The following is a 23,090-nucleotide window of genomic DNA, read 5'->3' on the forward strand; positions in this document are numbered from 1 at the left end:
TTGAGGGGGAAAAAAAGTCCAAATATTACGTAATGTCATCAAAGACGTCTTTGTGAGGCAAATGTTTGTCATGTAGATGATACGGGCATGAGTCGCTAATAATAACCACCGAACCTTGGTTGTCATTGTAGTCAGTAAATGCCACACGCACACACGCACGCACGCACGCACGCACGCACACACACGAGACTCTTCAAGTGCTGTATAGAAAGCTTTAATGGTCATAAAAATACTATGTCTTTACATTATGTACAAAGAGCAGCTGGATGAATGTATCGAATATTGAAATGCATGTATGGAGCTACAGGCTTTAAGGCAACAGGCTGTTTGGTGTGTGTGCGTATGTGGTGGTTGTCGGTTACCATGGAGACGATGGCACAATGCTCTTTATAGGCCGATGTTGATATATATATATATATATATTTTAAGACACACAAGCTCAAATGACATCAGCAGAAAAGGCAACAAGTGTTAGGGCCACACCGAGAAAAGTGGTGTGAATATTATATGAAAAAAAGGAGAGTTTTAGGAGAGAAGTAAAAAAAAAAAAACATAAAAAAACGGAACTACATGAGAATTAAAAAAAAATGTTTTTAGAAAAAAGTTATTTTACAAGAGTATTCGAAATATTATGAGGCTAAAGTTGTAATGTTACAATAAAAAAAAGCGGAATTTTACAAGAATGAATGAATTTCATGAGGGACAACTGGCAAATTTGTGACAGTAAAGTTATATTAAATAACAATAAAGTCATAATTTACAATAGATGATAATTTAACAATTAAAAAAAGGACGATACTTGATTAAAAATGTGAATCAAACCAAAATTATAGTAATTACGTCAAAGTACAAGAAAGCCTTATTTTTACGAGCCTTACTTTTCAAGATTAAATGAGGAAAATAAATCGACATCTTGTAATTTTACCCATTTTTTTTCCACAAATGGTAATTTGATTTGAAAAAGGTAGAATTTTACAAAAATATAGTGGTGCAATTATGACACTTTTATACAAGAATAATGTAATTTTCAAGAAAAACTAGTATAATAAAGTCCAAATGAACAACAAATAATTAATAATTTTATGAGAGAAAAAAGGCATAATATTTGGTCAAATGCTTTTCACAATTCGTAATTTGAACTGATAATTTTAATTTTACAAGCAAGTATATGGTTGCTAAATTCCGATTTATTTATTTATTTTACATCAAATTTATGCTAAATAATACAATAAACAATTTGGTCCAAAAACAAGTATTTTTAGAAATTTGCCGTAATTTATGAACATACAATATTTAGTCATAATATGACAAATGTATTGCAATATAGAAATAAAGTGAAATCTTTGGTTAAAACAAAAATAAAAAAGAGACAAAGATGGGACTTTTACCAGACCAACTATTGACATTAACTCACTAATATTACATTGTTGTTCTGTAATATTATGACTTTTTTTATTGAAAAAAATTCCCATGTAGCCCTAACACTTTTCTTGCAGAAAATCTAAATCACATACATGCAATAAGGACACACACACACACACGCACACGCACGCATTTGCTTGAAATAATATTCAACATCATCGGCCACTTCATTAGGTACATCTTTAAAAAGCTCTCGTGTACCTAATATTATGACCAGCTGAATTAAAGCTACACACAGTAACAAATGTTACTATTAAATAACCAGGTGCTACATTCACAGTCGAATCACCCCCCCCCCCCAAAAAAAAACAATTATGATGAAAAAACATCCTAATGTCTTGAATGCTCAGTTAGCATTAGCGTCGTAGCGTGGCATGCTTCCCCATGACGGTATGGAGGCGTCCTTGAAACACTACCAACAGGCACAACGAGTACCGCACTTTGCATAACGGGTTACATTTTCGTCTATGTATCCTAGTTGAACTGGACTGTAACGTTAAAGCAGTTGTTTACGTAGTGGCCACATCATGCAAGCGTGCGAGCTTTTGTTCTGCTCGACAAAACAATACCGACGTGCACGTACAACATTGCAGGCGCGTTTCTACCACAGGAACTCCTCACAAATGTGTTTTCAGATCAAAATCGCAATAAGTGTCAAATCTTGCTGGGTTTTTGCTTCATTTTCACATGAAAGGTGATTTCAATTTCTGCAACGATGATTGCCATCTTTCACGATATTGCATCAAAAATGAAGGAATACTCTACGGACGTTGCTTGAAAAGAATAACAACCAATGTCAACAAAACTTTCCTGGCACCAAAATGTGTGTTGACCAGCCTAATTGCTTATTTTTGACAAATGATTCATCTTTTACATACCTTGTTTAATTTTGAAATGGTCCAAACTGATCAGTAATTCCATAAGAATAAAATTGGCATGGCAGGTCATAAAAGTTGTAATTTTTAAAAGTAGTTCAAATGAATGTAGTTTTTATAAAAACAAGGACATCATATTCAGTCCAAAATGTGTCATTTTGCAGGAATTCAGTTATTAATTCGTGTTTTAAAGGGACATTGTGAAATTCAATCATTTTAAAAACACACTATTAATTTAATAATATGCAAAAAAACATGTTGGATTACATCAATGTACTTTTTTTTTCATATAATCGGAGGTCTAGCAATCGCTAATTATATTACATGGGTCGTGCCTCAACTTACAGGAAGCTGACATGTTTCGCTGCCATCTTTCTGCTACGGATACCCGAAGAAGACAAACTTTAAAAAAAAGAAGCTTTTTACTATTTAACTTTTGGTTCGTTTTGACTTTTTCAAATTCATTTAATTGAAAATTTGTTTTTTAAAGCTGATTTGTTAGTTTTTATTTTTATTTTTAAATGTTTTCTTTTAGTTGAGCTTTTCTTAGTTTTATTTAGTAATTAATTTTAATTATATAGGGTATTTTTTGAGTGAAAGATTTAAAAAAAAGGTCACTAAATATTTTGTAACAAAGTATCGTAAACTGCAATTCTTAAATGACTTTTTGACCTTCCTTCTTCTGTACGGACGCACAGCAATGCCAAAAATAAATAATAAATAAACATTCAAAATGAACCCCAAAAGCTTGCGTATGATGCACAGTCAATTTTTCAGAGTACGTTTTACTCTAAAAAGAGTCTCTTTGGTCCCACTCTAAACAGAGTAAAATTTACACTTTCAAGAGAGTAAAATATTTAAGGTACGAGAGATATCAGCAAACAGTAGGAGCGGCATAAGCTCAGGTGGTAGAGTGGCCGTCTCCCAAGCTGAAGGTCGCGAGTTTGTTCTTCAACCTCGTGTTACTTTTTATTTTATTTTATAAAATGTACTCGAAAAAATTCCTTCTAAAATTTACTCGAAAAAATTCCTTCTAAAATTTACTCGAAAAAATTCCTTCTAAAATTTACTCGAAAAAATTCCTTCTAAAATTTACTTAGAATTTCTGAGTGAAAAAAAACGTTACTACACTACACACTAAAAATACTTTTAAGTAAAATTGATTCCGAATAGTTCGAGTGTAAATTTGAGTCTGTGGGAACAAATAGACTCTTTTTAGAGTGAAATGTACTGTACAAAATGTACTGTATATTAATTGACAAAGACGACAACAAAGCGCATTTTCGCTATAATTATCGCGCAAGATAAAGCAACTTTTACTTTTATTTGACATAATTAACAAAAATGTTCTTCAACGTTCGTTTTGGTTATTTCGTTTTGCTTTCGTGACCTATAATAACCTTCGTGAGTTCCTGTGGTGAAATGCTCCCTATTGACAAAGTAGGAGTGGAAAAAAAAAGGGATTGGACGCAACAGTTGTCCCATTCCCGAGAAAGAACACGACGGCTTCGTTGCGATTTACTTCCAGCTGGGCTTGGCGCTCCTGCTGGGCGTCCCGACGTCGCGGGACTGCGCGGGCGGCGTCTGGCTGCGGTAAGCGCCGCGGCTGCCGGCCTTGACGCTTTGCACCCGCCGCAGGCTCGTCCGCTCCTCGCCGGCCGCGCCCGCGGATGCTAATCTGGTCTGTTTGACGGACGCGTGCCGACTGAGGCCGGCGGGGGCGTGAGACGGCGCGGTGCGGGAAGACGACGCCACGGTGTTGCGGGCGAAGCTCGGGACGTCGGGGGGGCTCTTGGAGGCGGGCGCCTGCGAGCTGCCGCTTTCCGACGGCGGGCCGCCCGGGACTTGCGTCTGCAGGGCCCTCATGGTGGAGCGGCACATCTTCTCCTCCGGCGCCGGCTTGGGGAGGTTCCTCAAAGGTTTTGCGCTCGGCTTGTTGACGGAGGAAGTCTTCTTCAAGTTACTGGAATCGCACGCGCAACTCGAGAGGATGCCGCCTCCTCTCTGGTCTTTGGAGTCGTCGGGAGGTAGACTGGAGTGGCGCGGGGGTTTTGGGGTCTTTTCCCGGTGTCCCCTCGATGGGGTACTTTGATCGCGGGCGGGTCGATCGAGGGTCGCCTTTGCTTTCTTTTTGCTGCCGGTCCTGGTAAGTCGGCTAATAGGCACCACTTTTCGCATGCTCTGGCTCTCGCTGCTGGTGAGCGTCCGCACACTCCCGATGTTCCCACCGGGACCGACGCCACTGCCGTCGCTGGCGGCGCCCCCGTCGGGACCATCACTGCCCGCACTGCCGCCGACTTCGCCCCCCGCCTTGCTTTTGCCGCATGCTGGTTTGCTGCCGCTTTTCCGAGGTTCCACTGCAAAAAGAACGGGTAGAAAATGTAAGAAAAAAATCTAGTAAAATAAGAAAATTATTACTTCAAGTAAGCAAAATTATCTGGCAACAGAACAAGAAAATTTTACTTACATTTACCTGTAAAAAAAAAAGAAAAAAATGAGAAAATAATACTAGGCTCATATCAACTTTGCTTTTCCGAGGTTTCACTGCAAAAAGAACGGGTAGAAAATGTAAGAAAAAAATCTAGTAAAATAAGAAAATTAAGCAAAATTATCTGGCAACAGAACAAGAAAATTTGACTTAAATTTACCTGTAAAATTTGAAAAATAAGATAATAATATTAGGCCCATGTCAACTTTGCTTTTCCGAGGTTCCATTGCAAAAAGGACTGCAGAAAATTTAACAAAAACTGTAGTAAAATAAGAAAGTTATTACTTCAAATAAGCTAAATTATCTGGCAACAGAACAAGAAAATTTTACTTACATTTACCTGTAAAAAAAAAAGAAAAAAATGAGAAAATAATACTAGGCTCATATCAACTTTGCTTTTCCGAGGTTTCACTGCAAAAAGAACGGGTAGAAAATGTAAGAAAAAAATCTAGTAAAATAAGAAAATTAAGCAAAATTATCTGGCAACAGAACAAGAAAATTTGACTTAAATTTACCTGTAAAATTTGAAAAATAAGATAATAATATTAGGCCCATGTCAACTTTGCTTTTCCGAGGTTCCATTGCAAAAAGGACTGCAGAAAATTTAACAAAAACTGTAGTAAAATAAGAAAGTTATTACTTCAAATAAGCTAAATTATCTGGCAACAGAACAAGAAAATTTTACTTACATTTACCTGTAAAAAAAAAGAGAGAAAATAATACTAGGCTCATATCAACTTTGCTTTTCCGAGGTTCGACTGCAAAAAGGACAGTGGAAAATTTAACAAAATATATAGTAAAATAAGAAAATGATAACTTCAAGTAAGCAAAATTATCTGGCAACAGAACAAGAAAATTTGACTTAAATTTACCTGTAAAATTTGAAAAATAAGATAATAATATTAGGCCCATATCAACTTTGCTTTTCCGAGGTTCCATTGCAAAAAGGACTGTGGAAAATTTAACAAAAACTATAGTAAAATAAGAAAGTTATTACTTCAAATAAGCAAAATTATCTGGCAACAGAACAAGAAAATTTTACTTACATTTACCTGTAAAAAAAAAAAGAAAAAAAAAGAGAAAATAATACTAGGCCCATATCAACTTTGCTTTTCCGAGGTTCGACTGCAAAAAGAACGGGTAGAAAATGTAAGAAAAAAATCTAGTAAAATAAGAAAATTAAGCAAAATTATCTGGCAACAGAACAAGAAAATTTGACTTAAATTTACCTGTAAAATTTGAAAAATAAGATAATAATATTAGGCCCATATCAACTTTGCTTTTCCGAGGTTCCATTGCAAAAAAGACTGCAGAAAATTTAACAAAAACTATAGTAAAATAAGAAAATGATTACTTCAAATAAGCAAAATTATCTGGCAACAGAACAAGAAAATTTTACTTACATTTACCTGTAAAAAAAAAAGAAAAAAAAAGAGAAAATAATACTAGGCTCATATCAACTTTGCTTTTCCGAGGTTCGACTGCAAAAAGGACAGTGGAAAATTTAACAAAAACTATAGTAAAATAAGAAAATGATTCCTTCAAAATTATTTGACAAAAGAACAAGAAAATTTGACTTACCTGTAAAATGTGAAAAAATAAGATAATAACGGGAAACGGACAATTTCAAACCCGCCTGGAAAGAATGTAACAAAGTGATATCTCCCTGTAAAACAGCCTAATTCCTCACAAAATCAAGCTAGCAATAGCAACGCCAAACGCCATGTAAAGTGAAACCGCCAGTTCATCGAAGCGCATCCGCAAAGCCAATCTTTCCTTTTGCCTGCCTTGCCTATCCTGACCGCACGCCACCGGCCTTTGACGTTGGGTAGTTGTCGTCTTAAAATGTGGAAAATGCTTGTTTTAAGCCTCACAGGACTTAAAACTGTCAATGCCAAGACTGCTTGATCAAATAAGATAATTAAGTAATAAGTATCCTAAAATAAGCAGAATGATCTTGTCTGACAATTTCATTTTTGGTAAAAAATAACTCATAAATGAAGGTTAAATTTAAGAAAATTCTATCTTACTCAAGATTTCAGTTTTTGCAGTGTTGGCAACGGCGGTGTCGAAGCTTTCGGTTCCCCACTCGGGCGGCGTCGCCGAGGCGGCGTCCACAGTTCTCGGTACTGACGACTCCCCGGGTGGCGCGGAGTCCGAATCGGCAGACAAGGAACTGAGCTCTCCGGGGCTCTTCCTGTCTTTGTCACTCGTTCCAGTTTGAAATCCGTCTTTAGAAAGGGACGAGCTCTCGACTTCGGAGACGTCCAGGGTGACGGAGCAGTCCGCTTCGGTGGCGTCTGGGATGAAAAACGCCGGCTTCCTATTGGACAACGGGGTGTCTAAGGGCAAGGGGGTGTCACAGGTGGTGGAGGAAACTGAACTCGTCTGGTCCTCTTGCGTCAAATGCTCTATTGTGACCCCTGGAACCGTATCCAGAGTCCCGCAAGGGGGGCGCCTGTCTTGTTCCAGATCCGTCAGCTGGACATCGCCCCGGTGGACCAAGTTTGGACTCTGGAGGTGAAACGCTTGTGGGCCGGGAACCAACGTGTGCTTCTCTACGTTTACGTTCATGTGGCCAGCGAACGAACCTCTGTTGTTGTTGTTGTTGTATCGGTCCTCGTCAGCGTTGGAGGAAAATCTGGCGAGGGGGCTGATGGGTTCGGTTTCAGCTCGGGGGGATGTCAGCTCGAGGTTGTCGAGCCAAGGGGCGCTTTTGCGCTGGAGGGCGCGGCCTGACCGCGGCAGGCTGTTAAACTTGTCTCCGAACAGTTCCAGGTAGCTGTGGAGTTCCCGGTCGGCGATGGACGTCAGCGTGTGGCGGTGGCGGCGGGCACTGGAGGAGCGTCCCGGCGGACTGTGAGGGCTCTTGGACCTCCCCTGGAAGAAGTCCAGGAGGCCTTCCTTGGTGAGGGTCTCCACGTCGTTCTCGCTGCTGCTGCGAGCGAACACACCGCCGCCGCCGCCGGCGTCTTCCGCCGACCACGCCAATCGTTTTCCCTCCAGCTCTCTCAAGCGACGCTGTCTCGCCGTCTCCTTCAGCTCGCGCTCGGCGTTGTCCTGCGGGAAAAAAAAAAAAACGGACAATGATGTAAACTAGGGGTGTAAGGCGATTAGGATTTTTAATCGTAATTAATCGCATGACTTCAATAGTTAACTCACGATTAATCGCAAATTTTATATCTGTTCTAAATGTACAATAAAACATTTTTTTTTTTAGTTTTCATACTTTTGATAACAAAATAAAAAGGGAAAATATGTTAAACCAATAGAAATGTTGCTGCATCATTTAGTCAATGATACAGTTATTTCATAATAATTCATAAAATTGAATTAAAATTAAAAATATGTACTGTAATGTAAAAAATAAGTGTGATATTGATTTGCGTTGAGGTCATTTTTCTGCCACTAGATGGCATAATTGCATTTGTAAGACGTTGGTGATAGCTCGGTGCATTTTTATTTTCATATTAAGAACTAACTCATCTTTAACATGAAGTAACTTGTAAAATTGTGCAAATTTTTTAAATTGCTGTGTACAACTTAACCCCAGTCTTCACAAATATATGCATTATTAAATTTATTACTGCAAAATTTTGACGTGGATGTGTCAGTACAGGCTTTCCAAGTAATGGGCGGTCATTATTAGAGGGAACTTTAAATTAACTCAAAATTAACTCACTAATTTTGACTCCCCTCATTTAAACGTATCGTGGACGTTGAAGTTTGAAGTGAGAGCCCCGGACCTTGACAGCTTTCTTGAACTTGACGCAAAAGTCATGGAAGATGCGAAATCCTTCGTCCAGCTTGAACGCGTCCTTGTCCTCGCAGAAGAAGTCCACCAGCCCGTTGCCTTCTTTGCGAAGCTCCAGACGACGACGCTTCAGATCCGCAAGCGTCTTGGCAGAACTCTGCAAACATCCGGGACGTCAATCAGCAGGCTCAAATCTCATTTCCTGGTGGTGCCGCATTTCTTGACGATCGATGGGTCGGCCGACGGACCTGCAGGAAAGGCTCCAGCTGTGGAAGTAATTCGGGGTCTCCCTGCACCTTCTCCTCGAGGGTTCGGATCCGCACGTACAAGGACGAGAACTCCAGATCCATGTTCTCCACGGAGATCCTACATAAGGGGGGGGATCACATGGTTTTACCGCTAGCTTAACATTATACACATGTATCGACATTTTTACTTACTTATTATGTATTAGTTTAATTTTTTTGTATATTATTTAAGCATTTATCATTTTTACTTACATCAACTTTTTAAATGCAATGCTTAACGTTTTTACTCTATATTTTTTAGAATTTAGAAAAGTCAACCTTAAGCATTTCTTGACATTTATATGTTGTGGGACCTCACTAGTCTAAACATGACATTCTGATTAATATTACATTTGTGGAATATGAGTTAAGCAGCAAAATCCAGCCGTTTTTTTAAATCCATCTCAGGGGCGGCCATTTTGCCACTTGCTGTCGACTGAAGATGACATCACAGCTGGTAAGGGCTCAGGCAACGACCAATCACAGCTCACCTGTTTCCTGAAGCTGAGCTATGATTGGTTGCTGAGACCTGAGCAACTGTGGTGGCATTTTCACTCGATCGCAAGAGGCAAAATGGCCGCCCCTTGAGATGGATAAAAATGGCTGGATTTTGCTGCGTAACTCATATTCCATTAACGCAATATTAACCAAAATACCGGTTTTAGAATAGTGGGCCTGCAGAAAACATTATTGTCAAGATTTTTTTTTTAGTTGACTTCCCCCTTCAAGACATTTTTATTTTTTTTACCTGGCTGCACTCTGGATGTGGACCAGTTTTTCCGGAAACTTTAACAGGGCCTCGTCTTTTTTCTTGGCCTCCTAAGAAAGGAAGCAGCGTTTGTTAGCATAACGTTTTGCATATGGGCATGGTGCAGATGGCATTTGCCCCCCACCAAAAAAATAAAAATTAAATGTGAACGGCACAGATTATTTGCATGATTATGTAAAAATTAAAAAATTTAAAAATTTGGAACAAAAAATTAAAATATTATTAATTAAAAACAAAAAATGTATGTAATAAAATATTAAACCATATTAAAAGCATGCCCATTTTTAAGTAAAAGGGTAAAAAATTATAATTAAAATTATTAAAATGGTAAACGTTTGCAAACAAAAACACACATATTCAGTAAATGTCATATATATATATATAACATTTTTAAAATGTAAGTAAATGTAAGTAAAAAAGTAATAATGGTTATTTAATAAAATATCATAAAAATATAATATAATATCGCCTAAAATCTATTAAGAAATCCTGCACATATTATAAAATGCAAATGAATTAATTAATTAACAACGATACTTCATTATAAATAGTGCTAAAGTCAATGGCAACTTTACAAAAACATAATAGTAAAAAAAGATTAAGTATTAAAAATGTCAATATTTGTAAGCCAAACAGTGAAAACCAGTAAGTAATAAAGTAAACATGATTAATTAAAAATGTAAACATTATTTCTAAGAAAAAACACAAACATTAAAGTAAGAAATATGAAGTAAAAAGATCAAATAAATCAAGTAACTATGTATAACTTATTAACAAAACACAAAAAAATGAAAGTAAATATTATAATAATAGTATTATATAAAAATCCCCCAAAATAAAAAGCATTTCGTTCACAAGTGACCATATTTTCAATGACGTGAATGCGTAAAAACATTTTTTGCTACCATTGCGACAAAGTGCAGCAGGTTCATCCCCGGCTTGTTGGCTTTGGTGTCGGCCAACGAGAGCAGCGACGACAACTTGAAGCCCACTGCGTTGCCCGCGTAGCCTCCCTGAACAAACACAAAGCAACATTGAACGGTTTGTTCGTTTTGTTGTGTTTCTGTAAAGCGCTTTGTGACAACTGAGGCAGTTTGAAAGCGCTCTATAAATAATGATGACTTGACTTTTACGATTTATGACACTGCGTTGCGTCCACGTACCGCGTTCATGATGTTTCCCGCCTGCAGCACCAGATGCAAAATGGCGTGAAGCTCCTCGCAACCCATTAACTCTGTGGGATCAAATCAAAACGTCAGCAATCGCACATTAAAGACATGCGAAATGTTTGCAAATTGTATGCGTATATGTTACATGACGTGAGTTCCAAGTTCCTTTCTACGTTATGGTGGTTGAAAAATGGTTGCTGGTGTCATGTCAGCGTTGGTAGTTCAGTGGTAGAATTCTAGCTTGCCATGTGAGAACCCCGGGTTCGATTTATTTTGTTAAAATGTTCCAAGAATACGGCAGTTGGAAATGTCTTGCCTTGGCGGAGGTCTACAGCCTGTTGGAAAACCATCACTAAGCATTGGTTGTTCAGTGGTAGAATTCTCGCTTGCCATGCGAGAGGCCCGGGTTCGATTCCCGGCCAATGCACTTCACCTTTACAGATGCAGAAGTTCACTCTCAAACCTGTCACTCTTTAATTTGTAATCAAACTTGTAGGATTACTGCTATGAATAGTTATCTCAATGTATATTTATAATCAGCAAGTGTTGTTATAAAGTCATAGGTGTTTAGCCTAATGAGAAAGCAGCACTCAGCATTGGTTGTTCAGTGGCAGAATTCTCGCTTGCCATGCGAGAGGCCCGGGTTCGATTCCCGGCCAATGCACTTTGACAGCGGTGGCAGCAGCTTACTCTCAAAATTGTTCAAATTTGTTTGCGCAATGTAACATCCTGGGATTTCCCCACAGGAGCTGAACGAAGTGGCTGGGGAGAAAGAAGTTATGCTTCGCTGCTCAAGCTATTGCCCCAACGACCCGAACCCTTTGTAGTAGATGGATAGAGAAATGTAATATAATTAGTAGTTATTTGTGTGGATAATTGGAAAGTTCCAAATTGTTATCGCCGAGTCATGTTATTTGAATGTATTATTACGAAGATAACAATATAGCGATTCCCTTAAAAAAAAAAAAAAAAGGTCTTTAGGGAGTTCTACAGCCCATTGGGAAAATTGTACCAAGCATTGGTGGTTCAGTGGTAGAATTCTTGCTTGCCATGCGAGAGGCCCGGGTTCGATTCCCGGCCAATGCACTTTGCAAATTATGGCAACACCTCACTCTCAAATTATTCCTGTTAGTTATTGCAATGTATAGTTATTAATGGCAAGTGTTGATATCTTGAAGTGTTGTTGTCACGATGTATTAATAGGAATCAATTCCAAAATCATTATCACCGTGTTATTGCGATGTGCGGTTATCATTATAGCAATATATATGCTGCTGATACATTCCAATGTCCCTTGAAAATGTTTTGCCTTGGTGGAGGTCTACAGCTCGTTGGTAGACTAGCACTCAGCATTGGTTGTTCAGTGGTAGACTTCTCGCTTGCCATGCGAGAGGCCCGGGTTCGATTCCCGGCCAATGCATTTTGACAGCGGTGGCAGCAGCTTGCTCTCAAATTGTTCAAATTTAATTGCGCAATGTAACATCCTGGGATTTCCCCATAGGAGCTTAACGAAGTGGCTGGGGAGAAAGAAGTTATGCTTCACTGCTCAAGCTGCTGCCCCCACGACCCGAACCCGTTGCAGTAGATGGATAGAGAAATCTAGTATAATTAGTTATTTGTGTGGATCATTGGATAGTTCCAAATTGTTATCACCGAGTCTTTTAATGTATAATTACAAAGATAGCAATATAGCGAATCCCTTTTAAAAAAAATTGTCTTCATGGAGTTCTACAGCCCATTGGGAACCCAGCACTAAGCATTGGTGGTTCAGTGGTAGAATTCTCGCTTGCCATGCGAGAGGCCCGGGTTCGATTCCCGGCCAATGCACTTTATCTCTTCAGTTGTGCCAGCAACTTACCCTGAAATTGAACAAGTTTTTTCTTGCAATGTATTAAAATCTATTGTTATTGTTATGAATCATAATCGCGATGGTGGTTATCTCCAAGCGTTGTGACCAAAATATATCAGAGGTGGCAACAGCTGAGTGTCAAAATGTTCAAATTTGTTATCTCAATGTAACATTATAAATTGTTATTGCAATGTGTTATCACACTCCACAATTCTTTATTGTTATTGCAGAGGGTTATCGTTAAAAAAGAAATGATCGCAATGTCTTGCAACGTACTCATTGTAAAATATAGACTGCAACAATACATTCCAAAAACTTCCCTTGAAAATGTTTTGCCTTGGTGGAGGTCTACAGCTCGTTGGAAAACTAGCACTCAGCATTGGTTGTTCAGTGGTAGAATTCTCGCTTGCCATGCGAGAGGCCCGGGTTCGATTCCCGGCCAATGCATTTTGACAGCGGTGGCAGCAGCTTACTCTCAAATTGTTCAAATTTGTTTGCGCAATGTAACATCCTGGGATTTCCCCATAGGAGCTTAACGAAGTGGCTGGGGAGAACGAAGTTAAGCTTCGCTGCTCAAGCTGCTACCCCAACGACCCGAACCCGTTGAAGTAGATGGATAGAGAAATGTAATATAATGAGTTGTTATTTGTGTGGATCATTGGATAGTTCCAAATTGTTATCGCCGAGTCTTGTAATTTTAATGTATTATTACGAAGATAACAATATAGCGATTCCCTTTTAAAAAAAAAAAGGTCTTTAGGGAGTTCTACATCCCATTGGTACCCTAGTACCAATCATTGGTGGTTCAGTGGTAGAATTCTCGCTTGCCATGCGAGAGGCCTGGGTTTGATTCCCGGCCAATGCACTTTATCTTTACAAAGATGGCAGAACCTCACTATCAAATTGTTCTTGTTAAGTTATTGCAATGTATAGTTATTAATGGCAAGTGTTGATATCTCCAAGTGTTGTTGCCACAATGCATCGTTGTCACGATGTATTAATAGGAATCAATTCCAAAATCATTATCACCGTGTTATTGCGATGTTCATTTATCATTATAGCAATATATATGCTGCTGATACATTCCAACGTCCCTTGAAAATGTTTTGCCTTGCTGGAGGTTAACAGCCTTTTGGAGATGCTAACCAAAGCATTGGTTGTTCAGTGGTAGAATTCTCGCTTGCCATGCGAGAGGCCCGGGTTCGATTCCCGGCCAATGCATATTGACAGCGGTGGCAGCAGCTTACTTTCAAATTGTTCAAATGAACATGTTACATCCTGGGATTTCCACACAGGAGCTTAACGAAGTGGCTGGGGAGAAATAAGTTAAGCTTCGCTGCTCAAGCTGCTGCCCCCACGACCCTCTCTGGATAGAGAAATGTAATATAATGAGTTGTTATTTGTGTGGATCATTGGATAGTTCCAAATTGTTATCGCCGAGTCTTGTTATTTTAATGTATCATTACGAAGATAACAATATAGCGATTCCCTTTAAAAAAAAAAGTATTTTGGGAGTTCTACAGCCCATTGGGAGTCCAGCAACAAGCATTGGTGGTTCAGTGGAAGAATTCTCGCTTGCCATGCGAGAGGCCTGGGTTCGATTCCCGGCCAATGCACTTTATCTCTTCAGTTGTGCCAGCAACTTACCCTGGAATTGAACAAGTTTTTTCTTGCAATGTATTAAAATCTATTGTTATTGTTATGAATCATAATCGCGATGGTGGTTATCTCCAAGCGTTGTGACCAAAATATATCAGAGGTGGCAACAGCTGAATGTCAAAATAATCAAATTTGTTATCTCAATGTAACATTATAAATTGTTATTGTAATGTGTTATCACACTCCACAATTCTTTATTGTTATTGCAGAGGGTTATCGTTAAAAAAAAAATTATCGCAATGTCTTGCAACGTACTCATTGTAAAATATAGACAATACATTCCAAAAACTTCCCTTGAAAATGTTTTGCCTTGGTGGAGGTCTACAGCTCGTTGGAATGCTAGCACTAAGCATTGGTGGTTCAGTGGTAGAATTCTCGCTTGCCATGCGAGAGTCCCGGGTTCGATTCCCGGCTAATGCACTTTATCTTTACAAAGATGGCAGAACCTCACTATCAAATTGTTCTTGATAAGTTATTGCAATGTATAGTTATTAATGGCAAGTGTTGATAAGTGTTGTTGCCACAATGCATCGTTGTCGCGATGTATAAATAGGAATCAATTCCAAAATCATTATCGTGTTATTGCGATGTGCGGTTATCATTATAGCAATATATATGCTGCTGATACATTCCAACGTCCCTTGAAAATGTTTTGCCCAGTGGGAGGTTAACAGCCTTTTGGAAATGTTAACCAAGGCATTGGTTGTTCAGTGGTAGAATTCTCGCTTGCCATGCGAGAGGCCCGGGTTCGATTCCCGGCCAATGCATTTTGACAGCGGTGGCAGCAGCTTGCTCTCAAATTGTTCAAATTTAATCGCGCAATGTAACATCCTGGGATTTCCCCACAGGAGCTTAACGAAGTGGCTGGGGCGAAAGAAGTTATGCTTCGCTGCTCAAGCTGCTGCCTCCAAGACCCGAACCTATTGTAGTAGATGGATAGAGAAATGTAGTATAATTAGTTGTTATTTGTGTGGATCATTGGATAGTTCCAAATTGTTATCGCCGAGTCTTTTAATGTATCATTACGAAGATAGCAATATAGTGATTCCCTTTAAAAAAAAAAAATGTTTAGGGAGTTCTACAGCCCATTGGGAGTCCAGCAACAAGCATTGGTGGTTCAGTGGTAGAATTCTCGCTTGCCATGTGAGAGGCCCGGGTTCAATTCCCGGCCAATGCAATTTACCTTTACAAAGATGGCAGTACCTCACTCTCAAATTATTCCTGTTAGTTATTGCAATGTATAATGGCAAGTGTTGATTTCTTGAAGTGTTGTTGTCACGATGTATTAATAGGAATCAATTCCAAAATCATTATCACCGTGTTATTGCGATGTGCGTTTGTCATTATAGCGATATATATGCTGCAGATACATTCCAACGTCCCTTGAAAATGTTTTGCCTTGGGGGAGGTTAACAGCCTTTTGGAACAGCTAACCAAAGCATTGGTGGTTCAGTGGTAGAATTCTCGCTTGCCATGCGAGAGGCCCGGGTTCGATTCCCGGCCAATGCAATTTGACAGCGGTGGCAGCAGCTTATTCTCAAATTGTTCAAATTTAATTGTGCAATGTAACATCCTGGGATTTCCACATAGGAGCTTAACGAAGTGGCTGGGGAAAATTAAGTTAAGCTTCGCTGCTCAAGCTGCTGCCCCCACGACCCTCTCTGGATAGAGAAATGTAATATAATGAGTTGTTATTTGTGTGGATCATTGGATAGTTCCAAATTGTTATCGCCGAGTCTTGTTATTTTAATGTATCATTACGAAGATAACAATATAGTGATTCCCTTTAAAACAAAAAATCTTTAGGGAGTTCTACAGCCCATTGAGACTCTAGCACCAAGCATTGGTGGTTCAGTGGAAGAATTCTCGCTTGCCATGCGAGAGGCCCGGGTTCGATTCCCGGCCAATGCACTTTATCTCTTCTGTTGTTCCAGCGACTTACCCTGAAATTTAACAAGTTTTTTCTTGCAATGTATTAAAATCTATTGTTATTGTTATGAATCATAATCGCGATGGTGGTTATCTCCAAGCGTTGTGACCAAAATATATCAGAGGTGGCAACAGCTGAGTGTCAAAATGTTCAAATTTGTTATCTCAATGTAACATTATAAATTTTTATTGTAATGTGTTATCACACTCCACAATTCTTTATTGTTATTGCAGAGGGTTATCGTAAACAAAAAATTATCGCAATGTCTTGCAACGTACTCATTGTAAAATATAGACTGCAACAATACATTCCCTTGAAAATGTTTTGCCTTGGTGGAGGTCTACAGCTCGTTGGAAGACTAGCACTCAGCATTGGTGGTTCAGTGGTAGAATTCTCGCTTGCCATGCGAGAGGCCCGGGTTCGATTCCCGGCCAATGCACTTTACCTTTACAGAGGCAGCAGCTCACTCTCTAATTTGCTATCACAAGTTGTAATCAAACTCGTATCGTAATGTAGCATTATTGCTATGAATAGTTATCTTAATGTATTGTTATGATTAAGTATTGTTATAAGGTCATATGTCTTTAGCCTAATGATACGGCAGCACGAAGCATTGTATCGTACATGTATCGTTATTGGGATCTATTGTTAGGAATATCGCATTGGATAGTTCCAAAATCATTATCGCTGTGTTATTGCAATGTGTGGTTATCATAATAGCAATATATATGTTGCGGATACATTCCGTCTCGAAAATGTCTTGCCGTGGTGGAGGTCTACAGCCTGTTGGAAAACCATCACTAAGCATTGGTTGTTCAGTGGTAGAATTCTCGCTTGCCATGCGAGAGGCCCGGGTTCGATTCCCGGCCAATGCATATTTTACATTTACAAAGGGGGCAGCAGCTTCGTCTCAAAAGATTGAAAATTGTTATTCCAAAGTATTGTTATCTTCAAGTGTTGTGTTATCACAATGTATTGTTCTCCTACATGCACTGCTTTAATACATGAAAAAAATATGCAAAAATGGCCTATTTAGTATAATGCAAGGGCGTGATTGAATATCAGGTGTGAGCACACTTGAAAGCAGACACCACAGAGCCACGGTTACCTCGAGTGGCGACTCTTACGACGTCGATGTCGTGACTCATCAGCGCACAGGAAGGCACAAACTCCTCACCGAGTACCATGGCCTCGATGCGCACCTCCAACCTGACACGAAACAAAAGACGATGCACGTGCCCGTCATGTCAATATCACAATTACTCCTGAGAGAAAAGCTTGACCAAATTGCAGCAATCCACCCTGACAAAAAAAAAAAAAAAACAAAGACACACGACTCACGACTCACCGAGGCACCTGGATGAGCAGGAACATAAAAGAATCCACCAGCGTCAGCTTGCCCGGGTCGCCTCGGAACGCCTGCAGCTTCTTCGTCTGCGGAAGGGAAAGGGGAAGTTTTTCCTTTGTTTTGCTGTCATTGGCGTGACGCGGTTGACGTGCTCCAACACGGACCTCGTCCGTGTCGGGCAGAAGCTTGAGAAGGTCTTTGAGGGGCTGGGCTCCGTACGTCCCGCCGTGTCCTCGCCGTATGTCCTCCACAATGCAGCGGTTGGACCTAAAAGGGAGGAGGATGGTCCACAGGTGTGCGGTTTTGAGTACGTTCAACAAAAGACGCTTTGCTTACATACGCCAGCTTGTAAAGAACTGTTAACAATATACAGGAAGCCGTGAGGGATTCATAATGAAGAACTCGAAATGAACAGGGCGAAAAAAGACTTTCTTTTCAATCTTTTTTTTTTAAATGGATCTTGAGTGACAGAAAAGGTGGTTGCAAGTTTCTCTGCCAATGATGTGTGCATCCACACTGGATTAACATTCCAGTCGACTGAGCTGCGGTCACTCCACAATATTGTGTGTGCGACACACTTTGTTCTTACGTAATCTGATTTTCTAATCTAATCAAGGAAAAACAACAGAAAAGTGACAAAACTCATTAACAAACACATTCGGACACTAATCCGCCTAAAGAAAAAGTATTAGTGCTTTAAAACTGTTTTTCTGGCTGTTTAAAGCAAAACAACAGGAGACAGGACTTACTTCTTGAACTGCTTGAGGAAAATGCCCACGTTCATTCCCCTCTTGGAGTCCAGGATGCTGATCTGAAACCAAACACAAGGGGGCGACATGACAAAAAGCAAACAAGAAGTATGAATAGGCTGTAGTTTGCATGCCAGGCCAGCAGATGGCGATGTCACTTCCTTCTACATTTGAGACCTTCTTTTGAGTGCCACCCTTTGGCTTCCGCTTCCTCAAATAAACCTCTCTCCAAAATGAGATGGCTCTTTCCAAATAAACACCTTTCCTCAAATAAACGTCTCTCCTAAAACAAACACCAAATTTTTAAAGAGCCACCTCTCCTAAAATAAACTCCCCACCTTAAATAAACCCCTCAAATAAATGGCTCTTCAAATGAACCGGAATCCTCAAATAGAGTGATGCATTTACTCAAATAAATGACACACCTAAAATGGATATATGGTGTAGAAAATATACCTTTCTACTTAAATAGACCCCTCTCCCCAAATAAACTTCTCAAATAAACACCAGCATTCAACTATACAACTCTTTTAAAATAAACACCTCCTCAAATAAAAACCTCTCTTATAAGACGGATTCCTCTACTCAAATAGATGCCATTCCTGAAATAAACTCCACATCTCAAATAAATATTTACTCAAATTCTATCCTAAAATGGATGCCTTTAAATAGACACCTCTCATAAGAGAGATGCTTTTACTCAAATAAATACCACTCCTAAAATATTTGCCTCCTAAAATACACACTTCTAATAAAATAGACCTCAACTCAAATAAACGCCTCTCTTAAAATAGGCCCCTCCCCTGAAATAAAACTCACAGTTCTCACCTCAAATACACTCTTATTCTCAAATAAATGCCGCTTTTCAATTAGACACCTGTTCTAAAATGGACGCCTCTCCTCAAATAGTTCCCCAAAGAGAGATGACTCTATTCAAATAAATGCCACTCCTCTATTATACAACTCGCCTAATATAGATGCCTCCCCAGTTAAAAAAAAAAACTCTCTACATACAGCTCCCCAAATCGTGAAATTCTCAAATTAACTCAAAGAGCCACCTCTCCTCAAATTAATTTCTCACCTCGAAGAAACTTCTGTTCTCAAATAAAGACCTCCCCTCAAACAGATGTGACTCCTAAGAGAGATGCTTCTGCTCAAATAAATGCCATTCCTCAATCAAACACCTCTCCTAGAAAACATGCTGCTCCTCAAATAGATACTTTTCTTTTCCCCCATCGGGAATAAAAACAGGCGGTTACTTAATTACCTGAGCTTATGCTATCTCTATCATTCACACACTGGGCCCATTTGAACTATGTTACTAACCAAAATAGCAGCACCTATATAGGACAAGAGCTTAGGGGGTAGGTGTTAAGCTAAGGAACGTTTTTAACATTTAAATGCTGACTATGCAAGATACACATTTTCAAAATAATGACTAACAGCTAATCTACAATCTTTGACCGCCTGTCTTTTGCTTACAATATTAAATGACAATAATAATAAAAAAAGGAGATGCGTTGCATTATGACTCATGCAACGCATTTTCCTTTTTTTTGGGGTCCAAGTGACTTGGCAACGTTACCTATCCAGTCCCTCGAGTGAAATTATGTAGTAGTACACGTAGCGGCAGCATGCTTGTCGTTGACACCTTTGGAACCCGTGCCCACTTCTCTTACACACTCAGAAACTCAGTAATATCATTGGTTGATTCACAAATTGTCAATCAATACAAGAACCACTGCTCATTTTCTAAGGTCTTTAAACTGATACACGATTACACATTTAACACCATTTAATATGTGGAGGGAGAGTAACAAGTTGGATAAAACAAAATTATCGTCACGTTAATGTGTTTACAGTAAGCAATGCTATTTCTTCCAAATTTACAAGCCTTTCATCCGACAATATACATGAATAATCATGCCCAAAGATGTACATTATCAAATAAACCCACAGCCATTGCTTTCTGTAGGCGTAAAACTCAGGATGGGAGAGGAATGACACCTTCAATAATCTCTTTCTTAATCTCCTCAGCAAGAATGAGGCTAAACTTGAGCTTCATTCTTCTTCTTTCAAATCTACAATAAACACCATAGTGTGCCACCATCTAGTGGCCGACAGTGGAATTACACCCCAAAAAGAAACTTCAGTTATAACTGGACTAAAAAAAATTGTGCAATAGGAGAGGTGGATTTACTGTATCTGAATTGAATCTTACGTTACTCTTCATTTGTCAGTCTTTATGTCAATCATTAAACACAGAGCAGTGATTGGTCGATGCTCTGACACACATTTTTCTTGGCATTGGTCAACCTACAGGTATATGTCAATCATGCAGCCCCAAATATTGGTTGGTTTATGTCACACTTAATTGTTATGCCAAACAAGATGTCAAGACTCACCTCTTCCTTGCTGCTCTCCTTGAACGATCGAGATCGGGAGACCCCGGCGGCTGTCCCGGTAGCTGTCGCCGCCCCCCGGAAGCTCGTCCCCACCTCCTGCTGGCCGAACATCTCCTCCACAGAGCGGACGTCGATCTGGTACTGCTGCTGCCGCCCCGCCAGCGTCCAGATGTTGGGTCTCTCGCGGACTTTCTCCTCAGGGATGGGCTTCCAGAAGAAGCTGCGCACCCGACGCTTCTTCCTGCCGGGGTGGGCCAACACGGGGGGCGGCGGAGGCGGTGGAGGGGGCGGCAAAGGAGGCGGAGGCGGCGCCACGGTGAGGGAGGACGGGTCCGAGGCGGCGGGTCCGCGGCTCTGGGGCTCATTGGCCAGCATGGTGCGGCGCGCTTGTTAGCATATGAGCGCTGATGCTAACTACTTTCACACTGAAGACTTTTCAGTCACTCGGAGGGACTGGGCCGCATCCTCGCATTCTGTTCGGCTCCATCACTCAAAGGGGGACCACCTGCAGGAAGGGGTGGGAGGCGGCAATCGGGCTGCACTGCAAAATGTGGACTGAAAAACAGGAAAAATGATATGAGGATATGTTAATAATTTAAGCAAAATTATGTACTGTAAAAACAGAAACAACTGACTTGGCATTAAAATGGATAAATATAGTAGCCTCAAAAAGGGCCCAGCTGATATACGGTAGATTTTTTTTTTAGGCTTATGCAAAGCCCGATATTTGACAGAATGAAATTTCCGATTAAATTAAATGACCAATTAATCTTTCAAAAAATATATATATGTGCCTCTGCATAATAAATGAAACAGCTTATTTTTTGGTCTGTTCATGCTTATAAAAATAATGATATGAATTTTACATTACATTGTCCTTTAGTATTTGTTTAACTTAACAAAAGGGAGGAAAATCGGCCCAATTTTTGGCCAGTTTTATTTAGGGGGAAATGTTTGATTGTCATTATCTTAGTTTTATGTTGTAATGTGTGGAGGGAAAAAAAGGTTAATTTTCGAAAGAAAGAAAGAAAGAAAACGCATTTCTTAAAACTCAAGCTTTTATACTACACCTACAAAATGATGGTATTTCTAATTTTAGATATGCCTTCAACCTGTTCATGCCACTTGCAGCTGACGTTTACTGTAAAACCAAATATAAAACCAAGAGAATTGCACTCTATGTATTTAAAACGATCAAAAAGTGTTGCTAACGTTTAGTGTCATTGGCATGCTAACATGCTAATGCTACAGGTCAGACGACAGTTGCGATTTTAGAAGCAACAGAAGCAACGCATATTATTCTTTAGCTCCTTCGAAAATGATTTGCAGCATCGTATTAGAAGAAAGTCAATTCTTCTTCGTTTGTGTCAGCATGACTACACTATACTGCCTCCCAGTGGCCAAGGCAGGCACACAACAGACCTGTGAAATTAATTCTTTAAAATATGATTTGATTATTTTGTTACTCTTTGTTTTTATAATATTATTAAATCCTATTTTTTTCCTTATTAAATTTTTGGGGGAGGCAGGAATGAATTATTATTATTTCCTTTCATTTTCAGTATACAAAGGTAAGGTGGGAAAAGTCAGGCATGTTGTCGCTGACAATCATCAGACATTAGATGAAAACCCGACACATGCTAGCATGGCATACTGTACGAAACACGATAACATTAATATGACATTGTGGTTTATGGTCAGTGGTATTAAGCCTGGGTTAGAATTTCAATCAGGGCTTCCATGTAGGGTTTCAGCTTCAAGGCAGTGTTAGGGTGTCAACATAGGGTTTTCAGTCTAAGAGTTTCATATTATTGCTTCCAAGTCAGGGTTAGGGTTTCAAACAAGGCTTTTAGGAAAGTGTTGTGGTTCCAAAGTAAGGTTTAAAGCCTGTCATAGAGTTTCAAATGAGGGTTTTGAAGTAAGGTTTTAAGACAGCTAGGATTTCAAGGAGGGGTTTAAAAAAAAAGTGTTAGGGAACTCGGGAATTCGTCAGTAGACTTTGTCTTGGTCCGCTGTGTACAATCGTTCCTCTTTCGCGCATGGTACAAGCTACACAACATCAAAGACAATTCTCGTGTAAAAACGATGAGGAGCTCACTGACTGTGTGGAAAAAAAAACGAGCCAGGAAGAGAAGTACTCAAGTGTCACAACCCACCCGACACTCCCATCAATCCTGTCACACGAAACCTTTGTTACCACTTTCAAGGTAAGCTAACAATGCGCCGCAGACCGACGGATTAAAATCAAGCATTTTGAGTTATTTTTCTCTCCCCTCAAACAAAAACATGAAGTCGTCAAACGCGACGTCAACACGAGCGTCAACATCACGTCTCGTTAGCCGCCCGACACTCGGGTACTTGATTAATTCATCAAGCTCATGACTAA

The 23,090-nt window shown here is 39.7% G+C and overlaps 1 protein-coding gene and 16 non-coding genes across 17 annotated transcripts in view; 16 read left to right on the forward strand and 1 right to left on the reverse strand.

Annotated features, from left to right (window-relative positions):
- Positions 1-198: 198 nt before the first annotated feature.
- The window catches only part of fhdc1 (FH2 domain containing 1), a 28,921-nt gene continuing 6,029 nt past the window's right edge, over positions 199-23,090 (reverse strand). The window contains exons 2-13 of the mRNA XM_086083918.1: positions 20,705-21,259; positions 18,300-18,361; positions 17,715-17,817; positions 17,551-17,636; positions 17,311-17,411; positions 10,759-10,829; positions 10,501-10,608; positions 9,575-9,645; positions 8,788-8,905; positions 8,532-8,696; positions 6,816-7,845; positions 199-4,654 (exon numbers count right to left, since the gene is read on the reverse strand). Of these exons, the coding sequence (XP_085940044.1) occupies positions 3,816-4,654; positions 6,816-7,845; positions 8,532-8,696; positions 8,788-8,905; positions 9,575-9,645; positions 10,501-10,608; positions 10,759-10,829; positions 17,311-17,411; positions 17,551-17,636; positions 17,715-17,817; positions 18,300-18,361; positions 20,705-21,079 (3,129 nt within the window). The 5' untranslated portion in view covers positions 21,080-21,259 and the 3' untranslated portion in view covers positions 199-3,815. The remainder of the gene's footprint in view (positions 4,655-6,815; positions 7,846-8,531; positions 8,697-8,787; positions 8,906-9,574; positions 9,646-10,500; positions 10,609-10,758; positions 10,830-17,310; positions 17,412-17,550; positions 17,637-17,714; positions 17,818-18,299; positions 18,362-20,704; positions 21,260-23,090) is intronic.
- Positions 11,121-11,191, forward strand: trnag-gcc (transfer RNA glycine (anticodon GCC)). Its single transcript has one exon. It is a non-coding gene; the product is annotated as a tRNA-Gly (tRNA).
- trnag-gcc (transfer RNA glycine (anticodon GCC)) lies at positions 11,358-11,428 on the forward strand. Its single transcript has one exon. It is a non-coding gene; the product is annotated as a tRNA-Gly (tRNA).
- Positions 11,780-11,850, forward strand: trnag-gcc (transfer RNA glycine (anticodon GCC)). The gene has a single exon. It is a non-coding gene; the product is annotated as a tRNA-Gly (tRNA).
- Positions 12,114-12,184, forward strand: trnag-gcc (transfer RNA glycine (anticodon GCC)). Its single transcript has one exon. It is a non-coding gene; the product is annotated as a tRNA-Gly (tRNA).
- trnag-gcc (transfer RNA glycine (anticodon GCC)) lies at positions 12,521-12,591 on the forward strand. Its single transcript has one exon. It is a non-coding gene; the product is annotated as a tRNA-Gly (tRNA).
- trnag-gcc (transfer RNA glycine (anticodon GCC)) lies at positions 12,990-13,060 on the forward strand. The gene has a single exon. It is a non-coding gene; the product is annotated as a tRNA-Gly (tRNA).
- trnag-gcc (transfer RNA glycine (anticodon GCC)) lies at positions 13,408-13,478 on the forward strand. Its single transcript has one exon. It is a non-coding gene; the product is annotated as a tRNA-Gly (tRNA).
- On the forward strand, positions 13,764-13,834 carry trnag-gcc (transfer RNA glycine (anticodon GCC)). The gene has a single exon. It is a non-coding gene; the product is annotated as a tRNA-Gly (tRNA).
- trnag-gcc (transfer RNA glycine (anticodon GCC)) lies at positions 14,159-14,229 on the forward strand. Its single transcript has one exon. It is a non-coding gene; the product is annotated as a tRNA-Gly (tRNA).
- Positions 14,622-14,692, forward strand: trnag-gcc (transfer RNA glycine (anticodon GCC)). Its single transcript has one exon. It is a non-coding gene; the product is annotated as a tRNA-Gly (tRNA).
- trnag-gcc (transfer RNA glycine (anticodon GCC)) lies at positions 14,969-15,039 on the forward strand. Its single transcript has one exon. It is a non-coding gene; the product is annotated as a tRNA-Gly (tRNA).
- On the forward strand, positions 15,379-15,449 carry trnag-gcc (transfer RNA glycine (anticodon GCC)). Its single transcript has one exon. It is a non-coding gene; the product is annotated as a tRNA-Gly (tRNA).
- trnag-gcc (transfer RNA glycine (anticodon GCC)) lies at positions 15,711-15,781 on the forward strand. The gene has a single exon. It is a non-coding gene; the product is annotated as a tRNA-Gly (tRNA).
- On the forward strand, positions 16,113-16,183 carry trnag-gcc (transfer RNA glycine (anticodon GCC)). The gene has a single exon. It is a non-coding gene; the product is annotated as a tRNA-Gly (tRNA).
- On the forward strand, positions 16,571-16,641 carry trnag-gcc (transfer RNA glycine (anticodon GCC)). The gene has a single exon. It is a non-coding gene; the product is annotated as a tRNA-Gly (tRNA).
- trnag-gcc (transfer RNA glycine (anticodon GCC)) lies at positions 17,007-17,077 on the forward strand. Its single transcript has one exon. It is a non-coding gene; the product is annotated as a tRNA-Gly (tRNA).

This window comes from Leptonotus elevatus, chromosome 8 (assembly GCF_054856555.1).
Source record: "Leptonotus elevatus isolate MCC_2025b chromosome 8, RoL_Lele_1.0, whole genome shotgun sequence".
Taxonomy (NCBI): Eukaryota; Metazoa; Chordata; class Actinopteri; order Syngnathiformes; family Syngnathidae; genus Leptonotus; species Leptonotus elevatus.